The sequence below is a fragment of the Microcaecilia unicolor genome, chromosome 5 (assembly GCF_901765095.1).
Source record: "Microcaecilia unicolor chromosome 5, aMicUni1.1, whole genome shotgun sequence".
Taxonomy (NCBI): Eukaryota; Metazoa; Chordata; class Amphibia; order Gymnophiona; family Siphonopidae; genus Microcaecilia; species Microcaecilia unicolor.
Genome location: NC_044035.1, coordinates 226,848,435 through 226,866,687, shown reverse-complemented (window position 1 = coordinate 226,866,687; position 18,253 = coordinate 226,848,435). Strand labels below are relative to the sequence as shown.

At 42.9% G+C, this 18,253-nt stretch overlaps 1 protein-coding gene across 1 annotated transcript in view; it reads right to left on the bottom strand.

The window, feature by feature from the left end:
* Positions 1-10,934: 10,934 nt before the first annotated feature.
* DSCAM (DS cell adhesion molecule) overlaps positions 10,935-18,253 on the bottom strand; it is a 999,367-nt gene continuing 992,048 nt past the window's right edge. Inside the window, 1 exon segment of the mRNA XM_030205023.1 lies at positions 10,935-11,321. Coding sequence (XP_030060883.1) covers positions 10,981-11,321 — 341 coding nt within the window. The 3' untranslated portion in view covers positions 10,935-10,980.

The window sequence follows — 18,253 nt, the reverse complement described above, 5'->3', positions numbered from 1 at the left end:
AGTGAATGCACATATAGGTCAATAAGAGGAGTTTGAACTGTATGCGGAAACGGATAGGAAGCCAGTGAAGTGACTTGAGGAGAGGGCTAATATGAGCGTAACGACCCTGGCAGAATATTAGTCGTGCAGCAGAATTTTGAACAGATTGAAGAGGAGAGAGATGGCTAAGTGGGAGATCTGTGAGAAGCAAGTTGCAATAGTCTAAGCGAGAGGTGATAAGAGCATGGATGAGGGTTCTGGTAGTGTGCTCAGAAAGGAAAGGGCAAATTTTGCTGATATTATAGAGAAAGAAATGACAGGGCTCAGGAGAGGCAGTCCTTTCACAAAAAGGTCCACCTAGCACCCGGTTTTTGACATGCCCCCCGTGTGCCTGCTACGAATTCTGCATCTATTGACACTGGAGTACAAATGTAGGTGGACCGATCTTCCCTTTCAGACCAAGAAAAACAGTGATGCCAGTAAGAAAAACAGTGATGCCAGTCCCAGGGTCTGTGTCTGTATTGTGGGGAGAAGGTCCACTACGCTCTCAGATGCCCCCAAAACTGGAAAACTATCAGGCCTAGCCCTGGCGAGGGAAACAAAACTAGGCCTCCATGTATGGATTCCCCACATGCAACTTCTGGTCCCCGCTACCCTAGGGCCCTGTTAAGACCAGTTCAGTGGGCTCCCCCATACCACCTAGTTCCGCTCCCATCTAGCCCCGCCCCTTGTTGACAAGATGTGTTTTAAACGTTTTTTTACATTTCAAATAAAGACAAATCAAGCAAAACTTTTACAGAAAAATGAATTCAAATAGGCAATCATAGGAAACCTTTGGGTTTTTAAATCAAAATCATGTGCATGTAAAGACTGGATAAATGAATTAAAACAAATATGTAATACTTGGTAGCAATAATGAAACAGTGATTGAATATTCACACAGCAAGAAGCCTAAGCCAACAGATTTTTTTTCACTGAACATAATTAACTTTGTATGAACTTGGCTGCTAATAGTGTGCTGAACTGGACAACATTGGCACATTTAGACTGACTCTGGACAGTTCTGCACAAAGGAAACCCTTCCCTCATTAATCAATACCTTCTCTGTGAAATAGTAATAATAAAGAAAAAAAGGCAGTGTATTTTTATAATATACCACTGCATTCCACAAAGCAAAGGGAGTAAGTTCCCACGTGCCATCTTTTTTTCTTTTGATGTAGGCACAGGGAAAAAAAAGATTTAAAAAGCTCCCAGGTTTCAATCTAATTCACGTTTAATGTGGGATAAAATACCATAAATAAGTAAATAAATAGATATTTAGAAACTCTGAATGTTGAGCACCTGATTCTCATAACTTGATGTCTGTTTAGTGACCCTTTACCAGGAGAAAAAAAATCTCTGCACAAATATAATAGTACTAGGGTGTCCCTTTAACCAGCCCCTCCAAATGACACAGATTTACCTTGATTTTTTTTACAGTATCCTCCCCTCCCCTCTCCTCCCTTCCCTCCATTCCAGATCTCCTCCCCACTCCCCAGAGCCACAGGGTGCTCTCCTGGCACATACCTGAAGCCACCCTGGTGGTCTAGTGTTCTGTCTTCCGACAGCCTCACACTAGTTTATAAAGTGATCCTAAAATGTGTGTAATGCTTTTACTGTTATTCTCAGTCTAAGGACTATCATTGCTGCACTTTCTCACTGCAAAGATACATGAGCAATGCACTGTGGGTAATGTAGTTCACAGGCAGTGCAACCACACTTGCTTGGCTGTGTAAGAACTGTTACCACTGGTTGTGAGGCTGCCCAGACCTCCTCCCTCTCTCTGCCAAGCTTGGCTCTTTTGTCTTCCTGCTATCATTTCCTGGTCATTCTCACTATCTCTGTCCTGGGAGGTCAGCCAGGTATGACCTTTTCCCCCCAATCGAGAGCTATCCTCTAGGGCCACCCCTTGCTACCCGATGGCAGGCTCTGTCCCCATTGGTCTCTATCTGCACGTCCCTGAGCCTGTGTGAAGCCTCAACACCTCCTTTCAGCCATGAGGCATTCCAACACCATCTAGCCAGAGACATGGAGCATGGATCATCTCATTCCAGACAGCTGTGTCCTGCTGAAACTCCCTGTAACGAACCTGGTTTTTTACCTTGAAAATATCTCCTCTCTAATGAGATATTGCACATTCCAGTCACCCAGCTTTGGACCATTTCTACCTGTTCAACTATCCTTCCCCCCCTGCAATATATCTACTTCTCTTCAGATCTCCACCCCCAACAGCTCTCAGATTAAGGAGTCTCTGTGTCCTGGAGCAGCACCTCTGAACATCTATCTGTGAGTAAATTATCTGTGATTTATTCAATAAAAGAGACTCAGTGGCGTTCCTGGCCTGGATGGCACCCGGGGCGGAGCGCCGATGCGCCCCCCCCCCCCCCCCGGGTGCAGTGCGCCCCCCCTGCTAGATGACACCTCCCCCCCTCCGGCAAAATGACACCCCACCGGGTGCACGCCGCTGGGGGGGGGGGGTGCCGCGCTGCGTGCCTGCTCCTCCAAGTTCGCTAAATTTCGTTCGTTCGCTGCAGCTCCCTCTGCCCCGGAACAGGAAGTAACCTGTTCCGGGGCAGAGGGAGCTGCAGCGAACGAACGAAGTTTAGCGAACTCAGAGGAGCAGGCACGCGCCGCGGCACCCCCCAGCGGCGTGCACCCGGGGCGGACCGCCCCCCCCCCCTTGGTACGCCACTGAAGAGACTTCATAAAAATAATAGAGACTTCGGGTGATTGGTGTGCCAAGGTTATACTCCAAGATATTGGGGCCTCTAGTTATCTAGCCTCAAGAGTCTTGATAGTCTAGTGGAGTCTTCGGGGCAGGAAAGATCTCCAGTCTTTCCTGCCCACTGCCGGCGCTGAAACTCTTGCTGCCTCATCTTCTTTAAAATGACTGTTGAGACTTCCAATGGCGGCCTCATGAGACTTCAGTGGAAGACTCGTGAGGCCGCAGGCAGAAGTCTCGGCAGCCACTTTTAAAGAGCAATGCAGCAGCAAGAGGGTCAGTGCTGGCAGCGGGCAGGAAAGACTGGAGATCTTTCCTGCCCTGAAGACTCCACTAGACCACCAGGGTGGCTTCATGTATGTGTCGGGAGGGCACCCTGTGGCTCGGGAGAGGAGAGGCAAAGATTCAGATCATGGCAATAGCAGGGAGCGGGAGGGAGCGCCTTGGGGTCCCTGGAAGCACGAGGACCTGTGCGACTGCCCCTGTCACCCCTGCCTAAAACTTGCCCTGGGCAGCAGCACAGGCAGTGGTGTAAATTCTGCCTAAGCAGCACCCTTAGTCCAAAGGGGCTGAAGGAGGAGGGTGGCCACTTGCAGCTGTTCCCAAATCTATAGAAGTGCATAGGCAAATGACAGGAGAACTAAAAAATCAGTTTTGTCTATGATACTGGCAAGAAGAAGCTGGGTCAAAAAAATAACAAATAAAATTATAATTTGATTGCACAGAAAATACATTACTTTAAACTACATACATGATTAGAGCTTGAATAGAAGGTGGTTTTGAACAATTACAAGGATATTTCATATTCATTTGTTCCTTTTACCAAATGTAGTGGTGAGATAACATTTTATGTTAAACAGCACAATAAATGCTTCTAAAACTAGTTGGAAACTTATTTCTTAAGGCTCTGTGAACGGCAGGTAAGTTCTGCATAGACTTTGCCAGCAGTCAGCCAACAATATAATATCTGGCTTGAAGTATCAGAAGATCCTGGTATAATAGGGATAAAACTGGCATATGCTGTACTAATCAGAGGTTATCCTGAGGCAGCTAAACAGTAGACTCTGTGGCAAAGTGTCTGAAATTCTGTAGCACATTTATATGCATTTGAGTCATTTTTTTTCTGTGTGTGTTTTTCTTTTCTTAGTCCTATTAGCAGCTATTTATTATTGCGCAAATCAGCTTGGGACAGCACTGTAATCCTACATTAGCACTACAAGACCAGTGTTTTCTTCTGTTGGAAACTACTTTGAATGCTTTAAATTAAGGTTGCTTATTGTTTAATCTGATTATTTTCCTGTAAATATCATAAACCTACTAAAGTTTACAGCAGTGGTGTAGCTTAGGCTGAATGCGCCCTGTGCGAAAAAATTGAGATGGACCCCCTATAACACCTTTGCTCCTCAGGTAGTTGGGACTGGGGGGAGGGGATGGAGGGAAGAGGGAGGATGCATATTTCCCAAAGCCGACATATAACAATAAATTCAGGAAAAAATACTTCTATGTTTGTTTGTCTCAGCTTTCCTTTGGTTCTAGTGTCTCTCTTCTGCTTTTTTTAAAATTCTCTCCAGGGTTTCCTGTCCTTTTGTCATTTCTTCTCTCTGTCCAGCATTTATTTTTTCTTTTTGTCCCTAGCCATCCTGTCTAGGTATCCCCTCTGTGTCCCTGTCACTATCCTGCCCCCTTGTTCAGTATCTTTTCTGTGTCCTATCTAGCATATACCTGTGTCCCTATCCCTCCTCTTATGTCCCTGTCCCTGTGTTCCCTCCAGGGCCAGCACCTGTGTCCCCGTCCCTATATCCAGATTCTGTTCTCTCCTCCTCCCTCATGTCCGCATGAATCTTACATCGCTCCAGCTCCTCCACCCCTGGGTCCGGCATCGCTCCAGCTCTTCCTCCTGGTCCTTCACTTGGGGCATAGAGTGCTGAAAGCTGTCTCCTTGGCCAGCGGGGCCTTTGCTGTGTGCATCCCACCTAACTGATGCAACTTCCTGTGGGCGGAATGTGGTAAAGACCTTCCTGGCCAGAGAGGCAACTTTCAGCACTTTCTCAGCCACATGTGGACAACCGGCAGGGGAGAGGAGCTGGAGCGATACCAGATCAGGGGTGGGGGTGGGGGTGGGGTGGGGGGGTGGAGAGCTGGAGCTGGAGTGATGCCAGACCCAGAGGCAGGGAGAGAAGGTGAGACAGCCCTTATCATTGGGTGTCCCTGGGCATTTTGCCAGGTTTACTCAGTGGTAGCTATGCCCCTGGTTTATAGCACAGTACAGTTTACAAGTTTATGCAAACTCTCTGTTCTTTGGTAAGCTCTAGGTGCAAGAGGGATTATCATATGGCTCAGGGAGCATTTTTTTTTTTTATTTTGGTACCAGCCAGCCACACTTTATCAGATACAAGTCCTAAAACCCTAATTGCAGGTAATGGAGCACAAACTCTAGAAACCTGAAGGTGTATGGGGCTTATCTTTTGCGGAGTATAATCAGCTGCAGGGTGGAGAGATACTGAGGCTACACTAGAATTAGGGATGGGATGGGAAGATAGATCTTGGGGAGATCTGAAGGGGGGGTTAGGAGGCTTCCTTACCCCAGCTCTGGCTCCACTCCCCTCTGCTTTTTTATTCACCTCCTCTCATTCCTCTGCTTGTCCTGCTCTGTTATTCTGTCTTTCCTCTCCACAGACTTAGTTCTTTTTCTCTCCATTCTTTGCCTATCCCAAGGGCCAATATATGCACAATCATATATACAAGTACCCACCCACCCCACATAACACCCACAATCCTCCAGCTTACACCTCCCTCTATTCACCTAGCCCCTCTTTCACCCAACTCCTTTCACATAGACCACCATGCCCCTTTTTCTATGGTGTCAACCAGCTGGTATTTAGCTGGTTTGGTCAATGTGAATAAAGAGAGGATGGTGATCCTTTAAACCTTTGCAGTACAGACCTGTGATCCAATGCTGTCATAACCCACCCTGTCTGGGGGAGAGCAGAAGGAAGCAGTTCTTGAGTGCGGGCCTCTACTGTAAGGCTCTATGCTGGCATGACATACATTTGAAGTGGCTGGGAAGAGATGCAACTGTGGGGATGGCAGTGTGGTAGGGAAGCATGCTGGTCATGGGGCCACAGGGTCAGGAAAGGGCATTAAAGTTTAGAGAATTTTATATACCACCTTTCTATGGTACAACCAAAGTGGTACTTTTTCTTTTCCTAGTGGGCTCACAATCTGTTTTTGTACCTTGGGTAATAAAGGGTTAAGATTACATGATGCACTGTCTCCTGCTACACTGCTGCCCTAGACAGATGCCTGGTCTACCTAGTGGCAGGGCTGGCCATGTCCCCAACCCTCAGCCTCAGCTCCTCTTACAGCTCTTCTCAATGTCTGCCATTCTCTCTCCCAGGCAATAATCCTTTTCAATTCACTTCACCTTTTCCCATCTGCTCTATCAGAGATCCCAAGGGTAGCCCATCCCAAAGCTGGAGATTTACCACCACAGTGCTGGAGATTTAAGGCCAATGAGTGAGATTTTTCTCGTGGGCCCCTGACAAGTCTTAAACCAGCTGTAGCATATGTACAGTCCAAAAACTGACATATTCTAATCAATAAATAAAAACTAAAAAACCCTTTTCATCCTTTGCTTGAAGTGCTGGCAGTGAGCAGGTCAGCAGCAGCACCGGGCAGGAATGAGTGGGGTTCTTTCCTGCCCCAAAGAGGCCACTAGACCACCAGGGTGCATTAACGTATGTGTGAGGAGAGGGCAGCCCGCCTGCCCAGAAACGTGGACAAATGGGCAGGCTGGTAAAAACTCCCCTGAAAAAGAGGACATGTGCGGGGGAATCCGGAAGTATGGTAACCCTAGCTCTATTCTTCTAACAACTCCCTCATAGCTTCTCTTTGTCTTTTTTCCCTTTCTCAGTCTCTGTACACAGCTCTTCACCTCCACACTGGCAGCTGCAGACCGAAAGTGTATATCCTGCATTCTGTTGCAATTCCTTCACCTGAAACCCACCGGTCAAGCATTTCATAGGAAGTTAATAGGATGCAGGGGGAAGCCCATATAATAGCACAGGAGTCGGAAGCTTTTCTTCCTGCCCACCCATGAGCCTCTGCAGTATATAGCCCTCAGCTTCTGAGCAGAGGGAATGAAGGAGCATCCACAGAGCTGGTGCCTATATCTTGACTATTTGGCAATGAAAAAAACCTTCTGAAATTGGAGACAGTTGAGTGCAGAAAGTCAGAAGCCAAGCTACAGGAATGATTTTACAGAAAGGAAGGGTGACTTCCTTCCAAGAAAATGAAAGGAGAGTAAACAGGTTACTGGAAACTAGAAACTTGATCTTTTAAGCTGTAGTTGGCATACCTCCGTGGAGTGGTTTACTGTAACACACCAATTTTCTTCTGATTTTATATGTTATTATATAGCTTCCAGTGGCACAGGAATGACTTATAAGACTTTTACTAAAGATTAGCTTGTGTTATCTGCAGCAGGGCCCATAGGAATAAAATGAGTGCAGCTGCAGATAACTTGAGCTAATCTTTAGTAAAAGATCCCCTTACTCACTATGGGGTCCTTTTACTAAGCTGAGGTAAAAAGTGGCTTTAGTGCATCCTTACGTGGGTTTCCCCCACAAGCTAAGGCTATTTTACCGCAGTAGTAAAATGGCTGATTTTCCAGTTTTTGTATGAATGGCCATGCACTGATGTTGCCATTAGGGCATGGCCATTTTTATCAGTGGCCATTTTGTAGGCACTAAGGGCTCGCGTGCTAATCCTGTAGTACATATGGTAATGTAGCTGTGTTGAGTAGTGCAACAATGTTATCTGCTGTCACTGTGTTACCCTCCACCCCTAGACATGACCTCTCCAACAAAAATTTAAAAATATTTTTTAGCTTGCAGTAAGCCATTTTAAGCTACAGTAAGGGCCCCTTTTACAAAGTGGTGGGAAGCCCAACGTGGGCTTACCGCTCGCTAAAAAAGAACTACCGCCGGGCTACCACAGCAGCCTCTTGGTTGTTCCCACCCCCAGTACGCCGTTTTATCCGGTGCTACAAAAATATATTTATTTTTGTAGCACCGGTGTGTACCCAGTGGTAATTGGGCAGTGCCGCAGGCTGACGTTAGTGAGGGAGCCCTTACTGCCACCTCAAAGGGTGTCGGTATGGACTCCCCTCAAAATGGCTGCGCAAGTACTTCACTTGCCACATGGCCATTTCTTTAAAAAAAGAAAAACCTACCTTTTACCTGCTGCTGTAAAAGGGGACGTCAAAAACATGTGCTGACGCCAGCGCAGGTCCCCTTTTGCCGCAGCTTGATAAAAGGGGCCTTCAATTTGTTGACAAGAAGCATTCTTTTAACACCAAGGGCCTTTTGATGACCCAAAATATAAATAAATCTCTGTATGACTGATGAAGACTTATAGGTCTTAGAAATGTGAATAAGATCTGCAAATTGTTATGAGGTGGTGCAGGGATGGCGGAATGTATGACTCAAAGAGACATTTTGGTAAGCAAAATCAGATGCAACCTGTGAAGGGTGTGCTGGTCTTCTGATGCCTGTCTACATTTTTGCCTCCAACTCACAATCTCACTAGAACTACAAATAAGTATTTTACTGTATAATAATAATAATAAAATTATAATGTGCTTTATAATCTGCTACAAAACTGCAAGGTATTTCAGGTTGTCTAGTCAATTATCATGAAGAGGAACATCATAATGCTGAATTTCACCCATAAATACTCTAGAAATTAATTTCATTAACATTCAAAAGGCAATTCTCATTTTGCTTGCATAGTTTGCTTGCAAAGTTCCCAGGTACTTTTTAGCCTTGATTTTTAAAATTCCCAAGCAAGGAGTATCTACAGTTACTTGCACCTCCTTTTTCAGCAGGTGCTTTTTCTGCTAGATCACATATATTTTTGAAAATACCAAGTGCATGCATTGTTTCAGTGCCTACCCTAGAACCTCTGCTAAATGTGGTTACAAGTAGCTTGTTGTGGATCAGATTGAGAAATTTTCAAACAGTTCATTTCTGTGGTCAAAACACTTTTTACCTGCAGTAATTGCTTTGAAAATTGCCCTTCTTGCAAATGTATTCTTTTATTAAGTCCATTAGATTTGAAAATGAACTTATTTCATATTGGAAAAAGATGATATTTTCCCCATTGCTCAAGCATAGATTTCATTATAAATTCCAATGGATGTATATATATTGGCCAACGAAGTAGGTGTACAGATAGACATCCAAAACAGAATGCATAGCATCCTTTGCTCTGGGCTCCCTTTGAGTGGTTTGTAGACAACCTAAAGAAGTTTTGCAGAGCAAGACTCACTCCCAAGACACAAGACATCACTTCTGATAAGCTGTTGATCTGATGGCTTCCTCGATTTCTGTCCGTTCTGACCACTGACAACGTATGTCATATTTGTGATGTCACTGATGATACGTGGAGGGTAATTCTATAACAGAGCACCTAGATTTAAGCACTAGGAAAGCATCTATTTGAAGCCTATTATAGAATACTAGTGCAACTGGCTGATAACATGCCCACATTTAAAGCGTGATCACTTACACCACCCATAGAACTGGTGTAAATGCTCGCACACATACTGCAAAAGAATATGAAAAAAAAATTATAGTATTTTATAATCTATGGGATTAATTCTATATATGGTGCAAAAAACCCATGTGTAGTGCTATTCTATAAACCTCTCCTAAAGTTAGGCGCGGTTTATAGAATACGCATAGCGCCCGTTCCTATGACTAAAATTTAGGCGCAACCATTTACGCCAACTAAAACCTAGTGTAAATGATCATGCCTAACTTAGGCGCGGATCAGGCATATTGTATAACACTGCATGTAATTTTTAGGAATGCCCATGTTCCTCACATGGTCATGCCCCCTTTTGAGATCTGCGTTAGAATTTATGTGAACTTTACAGAATACGCTTAGAAAGCTGCATGCGTAAATTCTACTTAGTGCCAATTAGTGCTGATAATTGCTTGTTAGGGGTCAATTATTGGCACCAATTGACTTGTTAACCAATTAAGTTGCATACGCAATTTGGCTGCACTGTCAAATTTGCACGCACAACTTTATATATAGTATCTGGGGTATGTGTGTAAGTGTGTGCCCCATCCAAGCTCTGTCCAAACTCCGTCTATTTGAACACACACTTGCAAAATACTGGCACGGACTTGCAAATAAAACTAGACTGCTCCTTACAGAATTATCCCCATTGTGCCCCACTAAATTTGCAGTGCAACAAAATACCATTTGACTTTTCATTCTTTCTAAGATATTTGAATTCAAGTAAGCATGGGACAAGATCTATAGCAGTTAGGCTGAAGTTTGTTCTACCATATTGTAACAGAAGGGAAGAACAAACAGACAAAACAGACCTGGTGATCTTTATCTGTTCTGTGCTATCCTCTTTACACAATGCAAACTTAAATTTTTACTTACCATGAATTTTCTTTAGCTATCCCTCTTTGCAAATAAAAATATAACAAATGCCTATAAGTTTCCTGTAAAATTAGCTTAAGAGTGAAAATGAAATCTTCTGACCATGGAAAGATCAAAACCAACTTCAGTCAGCAATGGGAAAGCAAGTGTCTCAGGGGGACACAGAGGGTCCTTTTATTTCTCAAAGACAAACTGCAAAGAGTGTTTTACCAAATTAAATAGAGTCTTGTTCCCCTGTACGGACAGCACTCATTCTAAATAACAAAATAATTCATGAATATATTGAGAGTGTCATTTTCCAATTAAAATGTGCAAACTTCATTACAGATTTTTTCTAAATCAGTCCCTGATAAAATCCACAGATAAGCTGACTTTTCAATTTTTTTTATCCCCTTCCTCCCCGTCCCATACAGTGTGCTGTAGCTTTTCTGTGAGAATGCCTGGATTGGGTCTTTGCTTTTCTACCTACCCCTCCATGCACTTTGTAGAAAAGATATTTAAAATTGCCAGCAAGATCAGGAGGTCAAAGAAAAACAAAGGACTTCCTTCTACCCGTTTCTGCTTGCAAGAAACTCTTAGATCCCTGGTCAGATGAAGCTGGGAACTGTTCGGAAAAATAAATAATCAGAAAAGTCTTTTCACTGTCTGTAAATTTAAATATTTTGGCAAGCTTCTTTTATTTTAATTATAAATAATGGAATTCAGTAAAAAAGGTAGCTTTACTTTGAAGTTTTTTTTGTCTGTTTTGTACAGTCAATGCCATGATTTTCGTTTTGTTATACCAGGGTGTACGATTTTGCGTAGGGGTTATTTCCTTTTAAATGGGCCCGGGAGTCCAGCAGAGATTCTTGGGAACTACTTATTTTGGCTGCTTGTCCTAGTTCCGTCCCCTCACGCTGAGGTAATGTTGCACCAGCTCCTGACTGCCATGATTGCACTTCTCTGCTGGTGGGATTCTCCATAGGGATTGGCTCCAGGACTGTGGGGCGCTTCAAGGTCCGACTTTTCTGAGGCTCCAAGCAGGCCTGCCCTAAACCCAGGTCTCTGCTGGTGCTCGCAGCACCTCGGTTTAATAAAAAGTCCATTCGAAGATATGGTGGCAAATGCATAAGGTCACCTATGGAAGAGAAGAGGAAAAAAAACAAGGTTTTTATTTTTGATAATGTCTGATGTATGTAAATTGAACAATAATAATGTGTTCTTGAGTGGTTAAAGATGTACCTTTATTTTTCAAATCCTAAATGGCACAGCTCCAGACTATATGGTACCATTAATAAACTTGCCTCAAAGAAACACTAAATATGAGGCAAGAAACTATCTCAGACCACACCTCCCAAACTGCAAAAAACTGATCTACAAAACTTCACTTACCTAGGAACCAAATAGTGGAACTCCTACCATCCAAAATAAGAAATATACAGGAATATACTAGATTCTGCAAAATCCTCAAATCATTCCTATTCAAACAAACCCTCACAAAAAACAACCATTTCTCAAACAAGTAATTATTACCTGAATTGGTTATTACTCTATTTACCACCAACTTTCTTTTTGCTTCATGTACAATTTCTCATTCATAACAGATTTTCTAAATGTTAAGCTTCCATAGTTATCCCAGTATGTTTATGATACTGTAATGTAAAATTGGATTCTTACAACAAATTACTTTCTTATGCATTATTCTTTGTTATGTATCCAATACTGTTTATTGTAAGCCACATTGAACTTAAACTTGTTTGGGATAATGTGGGATATAAATATCACAAATAGATAAATAAATATAAATAAATAAATAAATAAATAAAACTGCTGGTCTATCTTTGGGCACCATTGAAAGAATGAGGGAATATATACGTTGAATTGAGAAAACATGCATTGACAACACAGAATATATATTTTTTGTTGTATATTTGACCCTACACTTTATGAGTCTTTCCCAACCTTGTGCTGAATATATACCTAATCAGTCTTATTTCTAGGATATTAATAAGGATGAAACTGATTTGCAAACTGTGGAAATCTACTATGTACAAATCTATTTTTATACATATTCACTATAGTTATCATGAAACCTGACTGATTAGGACACGCAGGGTTAGGAGACACTGATCTATACAGTGGGTTGAACCTTTGGGAATAATTTATGTGTTGGCTGGGGCATAATCGAACGAAAACATCTATCTCCATGAGCATTTATCTCCGAGAATGGGTCCGTGAAGGGGCGGACCGAACCGTATTTTTGAAAAAAATAGACGTCCATGTTTTATTCGACAATTTGTGAGCTGGGCGTTTTTGTTTTTCAGCGATAATGGAAAATGAAAGCGCCCAGCTCAAAAACGAATAAATCCAAGGCATTTGTTCGTGGGAGGGGCCAGGATTCATAGTGCACTGGTCCCCCTCACATGCCAGGACACCAACCGGGCACCCTAGGGGGCACTTTTACAAAAACAAAAAAAAAAGGTAAAAGAGCTCCCAGGTGCATAGCACCCTTCCCTTGTGTGTTGAGCCCCCCAAATCCCCCTCAAAACCCACTGCCCACAAGTCTACACCATTACTATAGCCCTAAGGGGTGAAGGGGGGCACCTACATGTGGGTACAGTGGGTTTGGGGGGGTTGTATGACTAAGCATTAAGCAGAACAATTGTAACAGGTAGGGGGGGATGGGCCTGGGTCCACCTGCCTGAAGTCCACTGCACCCCCTAACAACTGCTCCAGGGACCTGCATACTGCTGCCAGGGAGGTGGGTATGACATTTGAGAGTGAAAATAAAAAGTTGTGAAACATCATTTTTTTGTGGTGGGAGGGGGTTAGTGACCACTGGGGGAGTCAGGGGAGGTCATCCCTGATTCCCTCTGGGGGTAATCTGGTCATTTAGGGCACTTTTTGGGGCCTTATTCGTGAAAAAACAGGGTCCAGGAAAAGTGCCCTAAATTCTAGCTACAAACGCATACTTTTTTCCCATTATCGGCGAAAGGCACCCATCTCTGTTCGGGTGATAACCATGCCCCAGTCCCGCCTTCACCACGCGTCTGACACGCCCCCGTCAACTTTGTACGCTTCTGCGATGGAGTGCAGTTGAAAACGTCCAAGTTCGGCTTTCGATTATACCGCGTTATTCGTTTTTGTGAGATAAACGTCCATCTCCCGATTTAGGTCAGAACTTGGGCGTTTTTCTTTGTTCGATTATAAGCAGGATAGAGTCCCTTTTACTAAGCTGTGGTAAGCACTAACGTGTGCTTACCAGAGCTAAAAATGCATCCTGCAGTAGTTTTGGTACCGACATGTGCTACCCATGTACTACAAAATAAAAATTATTTTTTAGTGCTGGGGGTAGGTCTGGGCATCTTCTGAGTGGAAGAGTGGCCTAGTGGTTAGAGCACTGGTCTTGCAATTCAGAGGTGGCCAGTTCAAATCCCACTGCTGCTCCTTGTGATCTTGGGCAAGTCACTTAACTCTCCATTGCCTCAGGTACAAACTTAGATTGTGAGCCCTCCTGGGACAGAGAAATATCCAGAGTACCTGAATGTAACTCACCTCGAGCTACTACTGAAAAAGGTGTGAGCAAAATCTACATAAATAAATAATAAATAATTGGTTAGCGCAGTTACATTGCTGTATGCTAACCAATTAGCCCATGCTAGCCTACTAGTAGTAGTAGCATGTGAACCCATACTGCCTACAAAATAGGTGTTGGTAAGGCCTCATGCGCTAATGGGAAAATTAGTGTGTGGCCATTAACGCTGGAAATATGAAAATCAGCCATTTTACCCTTGTGGTAAAAATGGCCTTAATGTGTGGGAATAACTTACTCAAGGACGCACTAAGGAGCCTTTTTACTAAACTGCGGTAGGGCTAATGTTCAGGTAGCACGCCTTAAATCGACACTACCACCGGGGTAGCACAGGCGCCCTGTGGTATTTTCAAAGTTAGTGCACACTGTTTCTCGCGCTAGCAAATAATTTTCTACTTTCTACTGCAGGGGATGTTCCAGGCAGTAATTGGCAGCGCGGCCACATTAACACTCGCTGTCTAATTACCACAGGAGTAGTGCGTGAGCCCTTACCACCAAGTAAATAGGTGACGTTAAGGGCTCAGGCAGTAAATTGCTGCGTGCTACTTTTAATATTAGTGCACTGCCATTTACTGCCCCATTAAAAAAAGGCCTTTTTACCTGCCATGGTAAAAAAATGTCTCAGTGCATGCTAATTTCACATGTCCAAACTAGTGCAGGCCACTTTTTATTGCAGCTTAGTAAAAGGGTCTCATAATTTATTGTTCGTATTCCTTTATGTTCTCTTACGATAAATGAAACTTTAGAAATAAAATAATATCAAGACATTTCATGTCACAAACACCTTTTAGGTACATTTTTTAATGTTTGGAATTCCATTGGTATGCATATTATAGGGCCAAATGTAATATATAGATTTGAATACATTTAGCACTGTGTATCTGTACTACAAATTATCAAGGAGTTGTGATTTTGGTTTGGTTTCCTGACAATTTTTTATGTGGGAGGGATAAGACAAAGGGTAAGCATGCCTTTGTGCCATACTTCTAGAATGCCATTTTCAACTTACATTTTTCGTAAGAGAAACATTACAACCTAATTGGCATTTATATTTTTTTAAAATAAGTGATTTTTGGAAACGGGCAGCTCACCATTTCTGAGGGAGGCCCAAGACTACACTCTGCTCTTTTCAGAAAAATCAAATATCTGTGTTTTCTTATTCTTAAGTATCTGGACAATAATAGTGTATATACAGGTTTAATGGATAAACTGTACAAACCTTAGATGATGATGTAATTACTTCTTTTCAGCGGGGTGGAAGCACCTGAATAGTAGTAAAAGATCTTTTAAGTGGCATGAGCCCCACAAAAGGGCAATGCTCAATAATTCATGTGTTTAAATCTAACTAGCTTTTTAAGGTGGTTGCTATACTCTTTTCTGATAACACTGAACTGACAGGAGAAAAGAATGAAAAGGCAGTTATAGATGGGGAAATAAATTAATTAGGCATTAAATTAATTAGTCATAAATACCTCTCTTCTCTGTTTTTTGATTTCCTACGTCAAAGAATCCCAGATCAGTATTAGACCCAAATGCTTACGAAAGTAATAATTGGGTAATATAGCTCAATTAAAAGATACCCATTTAGAGGCCAACCTTACTCGAATTGCCCATGTTCACGTCATTATTGGAGATCTAAAGGTAGGTGTCAAATTTCGGCAAGTGTCTGGGTGAAAAAAAGGTATTTCCAAAACCCAATTTGCTGATCATATCACATTGTGTTGTCTCTACATTTTGGATTTTGTGAGATTCCTCAATATTCATACCATTGTCCTAATTATTTGTACATTTTATTTTAAAAATGCTGCAGTGTTTACTGAAATGGCTTGACCTGCGTGGGTCAGCAACACATTCAATAACTTGGACACTCTCAGAACCAAGGATCATTTTCTTGAATAAACATATATAATCTTTCCTCTTGACCCTAATAGATAATACCAGAAAAGTAAAAACAATAAAGACTGAACACAATGATGGCAATTCTATAAACTGATGCCAAGATTTAGGCTTCTCAATGCCACGCACTTAGCTCCAAATCTATAATGGCATCTTGGTACCAATATTCCATTATAGAATGCTAGCATAAGTCAGCATTGGTGCGCCTAAAGGAGGGCACCAAGAGTTATGCCAATTTAATGGCAATGTTAACTGTTGGCACCTAAATGTGCGGAACTTATATCATGGACTAGTTTCTTTATATGGCACCTAAAAAATCAGTGCTCAAAAAGCCCCACTTAAGCAGTATTCTATAAGTTGTGCCTAAAGTTTGGTGCAGTTTATAAAATTAACGCTTAAGCAGAGAGATCGCTCCTAAATTTAGGCGCTGCTATTTGCACTAACAAAAACACAGAGCAAATGTGTGTGCCTAAATTTACACACAAACACAGTTATTCTACAATTATGGGCATAACTCAAAACCACGCCCCTGATCTACCCATGAGCCTCCCATTTCCGCGCCCCCTATTTTGGGCTGCATGTAAATTTTAGGCATGGATCCACAATTTTCGGCGACTTTTATAGAATCAGGGAGAATGCACCTATCTCATAGACCTATCCACGACCTGACCATACTCCGCCGACATTTATGCCCCCTCGCATTTTCATACTAAGCAATTTTGGCGCTTATGTTATAGGATAGTGCTTAGCACGGCATACAAATGTCAATTAGTGGCACCAATGAGGCACATAAGTGCTATTATTCTACAACTTACACACACAATTGGCACCTATTTTTAGGCGCCAATTTATAGAATTGCCCTTACTGCTCAAAATTACTGGTCTCTCTGTAGCCATCTGTATGCACTTTTCTGGTGCTACATAGAAACAGAGAAATATGAAGGCTGATAAAACCATATGGCCTATCCAGTCTGCCCATTCATGCCATTTACTATCCCTTCATCTCCCTTCGAGATCCCATGTACTTGTCCCATACTGTCTTGTATTCAGATACAGTCTTCATCTTTACCACCTCCACCAGTTGGCCATTCCATGAATTGAGTAGGAAGATAGAGGGGAGATGCTGGACATGGGGGGGAGTAAGAAGACAAAGCCGGGGATGCTGGACATTGGACGGGGATAGGAGGAATAGGGAGATAGGGGAGATGATGACATGGAATTGGCAGAGGAGCAAGGAGGGATGCTGAATACAAGGGGGTGGAGAGTGAGAGAGTGATGCTGGATGGAGGTGGGAGAAAGAGGATATGTTGGACAGAGGGGAACAAAATAAAGATGATACTGGTCTGAGGAATGAAAATAGAGAGAGGGTGCTGTACAGAGGGGAGGAAAGAGAGAGAAAGAAGATGCTGGAAGAGAGGGGACAGGTAGCAAAAAAATATGGAATAATAGGATGAAGACTGGGACTGCTGAGATGAGGGAGATGAAAAGCTGTAGGTAGGTGCAGTTAAAAAAAATGAAGATTGAAGATTGAATTGTAAATGTAATGGCAAAGTTTAAGTTATGGGATAATGCGACTACTTAAAAATGTCAGTGAACTTTCAAGTTTCAATAAGTGTGTATGTGGCTTACGTTGATGCAGGACAGACTGTTTACCTAGAAATCCATCATCAAGGAAATTCTAAGGCATTATTTAGAAGCATACCAATCACTACTCATATCTACATGCCTAGTGCCCCCCCCAAGTTCACTCTGGGCCCCCGCACAATGTCAGGTCTGGCTATGTCACTGGAGTGCATACACACCAAACTTAAAGTACTGGGTTTCAAACATGCTGAGTTTAGTAAAATAAGGTAGTATCAGAAGAAAAAGCTGGCAGGATGGGAGGTGAAAAGGGAAGTATAAAGACAGTGGATAAAGCAGAAAGGAGCTAGAAAATGGCAACAGATCTTTATGTAACAAAAATAAATAAAAGCGGAAGAAAACAAACCTGATGCTGAAAAAATAAGGGCAAAAGAAGCGGAGGGGCATAATTGAAAGTGACGTCCAAGTTTTGATGAGGACGTCCTCACAAAATGTCCCCATCCAGGGGCAGGGAAACCCGTATTTTTGAAACAAGATGGACGTCCATCTTTCGTTTCAATAATATGGTTTGTGGTGGGTTTTAGAGGGCTCGCTGTTTCCTCCACAAACTTAACAGGTGGGGGGGGGGTGGGGAATGGGGCTGGGTCCACCTGCCTGAAGTGCACTGCACCCACTAAAACTGCTCCAGGGACCTGCATACTGCTGTAATGGACCTGAGTATGACATCTGAGGCTGGCACGACATATTTTGAAAGATGTTTTTTGAGGGTGGGAGGGGTTAGTGACCACTGGGGGAGTAAGGAGAGATCATCCCCGATTCTCTCCGGTGGTCATCTGGTCAGTTCAGGCACCTTTTTGTGCCTTGGTCGTAAGAAAAACACAACCAGGTAAAGTCGTCCAAGTGTTCATCAAGGACGTCTTTGTTTCTTTCGATTATGGGTCGAGGACATCCTAGTGTTAGGCACGCCCAAGTCCTGCCTTCGTTATGCCTCCGACATACCC